At 37.3% G+C, this 3,625-nt stretch overlaps 1 protein-coding gene across 1 annotated transcript; it reads right to left on the reverse strand.

Moving 5' to 3' along the window:
- Window positions 1–848: 848 nt before the first annotated feature.
- mAChR-B (muscarinic acetylcholine receptor) lies at window positions 849–3,385 on the reverse strand. The gene is made up of 2 exons (XM_024362093.2): window positions 3,172–3,385; window positions 849–3,096 (listed from the first exon to the last, which is right to left on the reverse strand). Exons 1-2 carry the CDS (start codon window positions 3,251–3,253, stop codon window positions 995–997), a joined length of 2,184 nt encoding a protein of 727 aa, XP_024217861.1. The 5' UTR covers window positions 3,254–3,385; the 3' UTR covers window positions 849–994.
- Between the last annotated feature and the right edge of the window lie 240 nt (window positions 3,386–3,625).

Consider the following 3,625-nt stretch of genomic DNA (forward strand, 5'->3'; position numbering starts at 1 on the left):
AAGTTAAACTGTTTGATATTAAATTTCTTAACAAGACTAAAAAAAGAGGCTGCTTTACAGCATCCCTTATTATGTAGTGTACATTAACTTATTTGATAAATAAGTAAATATACTTCTTCATGGTATAAAGTAATATCATTAGAAAATGTTATTATAAAAACAACTGTTAAATAAGCTGTATTAAACAAGCAATTGTTAATTATATACCAATAATTAATTGAATTACAAAATATAAAGCAGATTTTGTAAAAAAAATCAGTCATTCCTTGACCGTTTATTATGTACAATGCTTTATGCATATAATAATTCAGGAATTATTATTTTTAATTGGCAAATCCACACTTTTGAGTAAGACGAAGGTAGAAGACTAGGATATTTTTTTACTATAGCTAAATATATAATTTTATTAACTTTTTTTGTGAAAAAATATTATTTCAACAAACAAGAATGGAAAACGAAACGCCAAGAACACATTGGTTAGGGCTCAGTTAACCAAGTGATCTGGACAAATCTTTCCACCCTAGCAAACCAATATATTTTTATCTCCTTTACAATGTACAAATCATTAGCTCCTATATTTACAAAGATTACAATCATCAGTATTTCGCAATTGATCTATATATTATGTATTGTCATGTTATTTTTAATTAAGTACCTTATACCAAAAAGGGCCATTTAAAAGCACTAGTTATTTTGAACTAAGGGAACTAATTGAAGGGTCACTAGGTTGGGTACCCTGTACACAAAATATCCTATAAGGCGAATCCGAAAACCACTTCTTTGAGTTTGCTTTATTGATTGTTGTAGAAAGGTGTCTTTTCCCTATTTATTATTTTTTTTGCGTTTGATATTGTAAAAAATAATAACAAATCATAAAATAAATGTGTAATCATTTTAGTATCAGTTAAATTCAAAAAATAATTTGGAGGTTTTGGATACGTATAAGGTATACTACAAAGGCATACCTATAAGGATATGATTGTCCTAGGCCTTTCTAAGTCATATGAAAATCTCCTTTTAAAAGCCTGGTAAATGTCTTTTTGAACTGGTGGTTAGCCAAAGCATAGCAAAATGGATTCATAGGGCTGTTAGCATAACAAAGAAAATATGAAAACATGAAAAGATGTTCATTAGTACATGGTGGTTGAGCACAAAATCCTTCTACTAAAGCTAGAATGTGATAAGGTGTCCAACAAGCAACAAAAGCTCCTAAAATAAAAGATATCGTCCTAAAAGCTTTCCTTGCTCTATTTTCAGATTTGGATTTTTGTCTTCCTAATTGACCACTACGCCCCTTAGCTTTCAGGCGTTTCCCTATTGTTTTAACAAAATCTCTTCTTGAACCTTCTTTTCTTTCTGATCCACCTTTTATTGATTCTTTCTTAGGATCTGGTGTAGATGGTAAGGTTGTGATTGCTTGCACAGTTGCTACAGAGATAGATGTAGTAGAATATATTGTAGCAGGTGTGCCAACTTTATCAGTCAATTCTGTTTCTACTACTCCTTCAACAATGGTTGTCACAAGTTTGTTATCTTCGGTACTAATACTTACTTCTGTGTTGACTTTAGCTATTGGTGGAGGAGTGGTTTTTGGTGGTGTTGCTTGTTGAGCTGCTGCTCTCATTAATGCAGCCTGTAATAGTGAAGTATTGCTAATGGTCATTGAATTGTGCATTGGAGAAGGAGGAGCAGTGGATGCAGTAGCAGGGAAACTCATTGTTGAAGGGGGACTCTCAAAGTTTGGTGAAGGTACTATTACTGAACTCTCATCCATGTATCTAAGATCAGAGTTGTCCATCCCAGTTAGAATATCGTACGTGTTCCTAGTCATAATGAGACTCCTAGGACGCCCGGATGAACTGAGTGGAGAATTACTTGAGCAAGGTGTGCTCGATTGGAACATTGCAGGTGGTGGAATGATAGGTGGTGATTGAATGCTTGACATGGGAGGAGAAGATATTTCTGAAAGTGATCTATCACTCTTGTGGAACTCTTGTCTTGTTGAAAGAGGAGTAATAGTCTTACTGGACTGTCCTCCTGGCGTATCCGTCCCTTTTGGTGGACTGTTTACTTTAGCTGGGCTGTTTTCTTTTTGTGGGCTCTCATGTTGACATTTGTCTGTGGTTTGAGTAGGAGGTGGCTTTTCGGGTGATTCCTCTGTCCGTTTTATATCAGGTATCTTTATTGGAATAACTCCATTCACTTTTCCTGGTGCAAATACAGAAAGAGCTCCTGCTTGTGCCACCATCCCTGCTAATGACTGTTTTTTCTTGTTCCACGTTGAAGGTCTCTCTACAGTGCACGTTGTGCTGTCTTCATCCGAATCGAACGCTGGACTGCTTGATCTTTCTGATTTATCCCCTTCCCCAGAAGTATTCTTCTTCCTTTCTGTGGTGTTTTGCCCATCTCCCACGGCCAGTGTTTTATTGTTTGTGTTGACTACTTTTTGGCTGGATAATGATTCTCCTCCACTACTGTGTGTCGATATAACAGACAAACCTGTGCAAGGAGTTGTGACAGATTTTGGCTTGTCCTGGCTCAATAGTGTGCTCTGAGTTTTTGAAAGACCAATGCCCGCTGCTCTTCCCGCCATTCCGGACATTGCTCCAGCACTGAGAGCTACCATTGATTGCATTTTTCTCTGTTTCGCTTCGCTTTTCTTTTGCATGTCATACGCCACTTTGTATATTCCACCGTATAGAACAAACAGAACAACGAGGGTTGTCCAATAATACCCAATTATCAGTGCAGTGTTGAAAACAGGATCTTTTAGGAACTGAACAGCGCACTGTCCTGGAAGTAGATCTCTGTAACCAATAAAATGCTCCCAGCCAAATATACTAATAAAAAAGAGGAGGGCTGGTATGATCCACGTTATTGTGACCATCCATATCACGCGGTTTTTAGTCCTCCAACCACGATATTTTGCGGCTATTTTGACGGAGCAGAATCTGTCGATGGTAATCAGGAGAACGGTATACTGAGAAACAAGGCATACCGTGTAATCCACGGACAGCCATAGATCACAAAGGATGGGTCCTAGATTCCAGTAGCCCATCAAAACGTATACAGTATAAAACGGCATTGAGACAGTTCCTGAAACAGATAATATCAAATGAGAACTTCTTGTTGATGAAAAGGTGCTAATATGTTTAGAGAAGTTTTAATTACCTATGAGCATGTCAGTAGCAGCTAGTGAAGCAATGAAATAGTTGCTTGGCTGTCGTATTGTGCGGTCAACGATGAAGGCCATGAGGACGAGAATGTTTCCACCGACAGTGAGGACGATACATATTCCAAGGCAGATGGCGATGAGGACCGTCTGCCATGGCTCGAACGGTGGCAGTACCGGTGTGAGAACTTCAGCGGTACTTGTCAAGTTGCTGTAAATGCTGGTCACGTTGTCTAAAAAGGTTTCATTGTCAGTATCCTCCACGTCGTATTCATCCCCGACGAGTCTGCTCCATGCGTATCTGTTAACAAATTTAACATTAACAACATTATTAATATTTCTGAAACAGCCTTAAAAACAAAATATATCTGGTTTATTATTTTCTTAGATTAGATCCTCGGTTAACTATTACTGCTAATACAACAATTATTTATTAATATAAACGATTAAAAA

This window comes from Halyomorpha halys, unplaced genomic scaffold (genome assembly GCF_000696795.3).
Source record: "Halyomorpha halys isolate HHAL.00 unplaced genomic scaffold, Hhal_1.1 Scaffold2270.1, whole genome shotgun sequence".
NCBI classification, from domain to species: domain Eukaryota; kingdom Metazoa; phylum Arthropoda; class Insecta; order Hemiptera; family Pentatomidae; genus Halyomorpha; species Halyomorpha halys.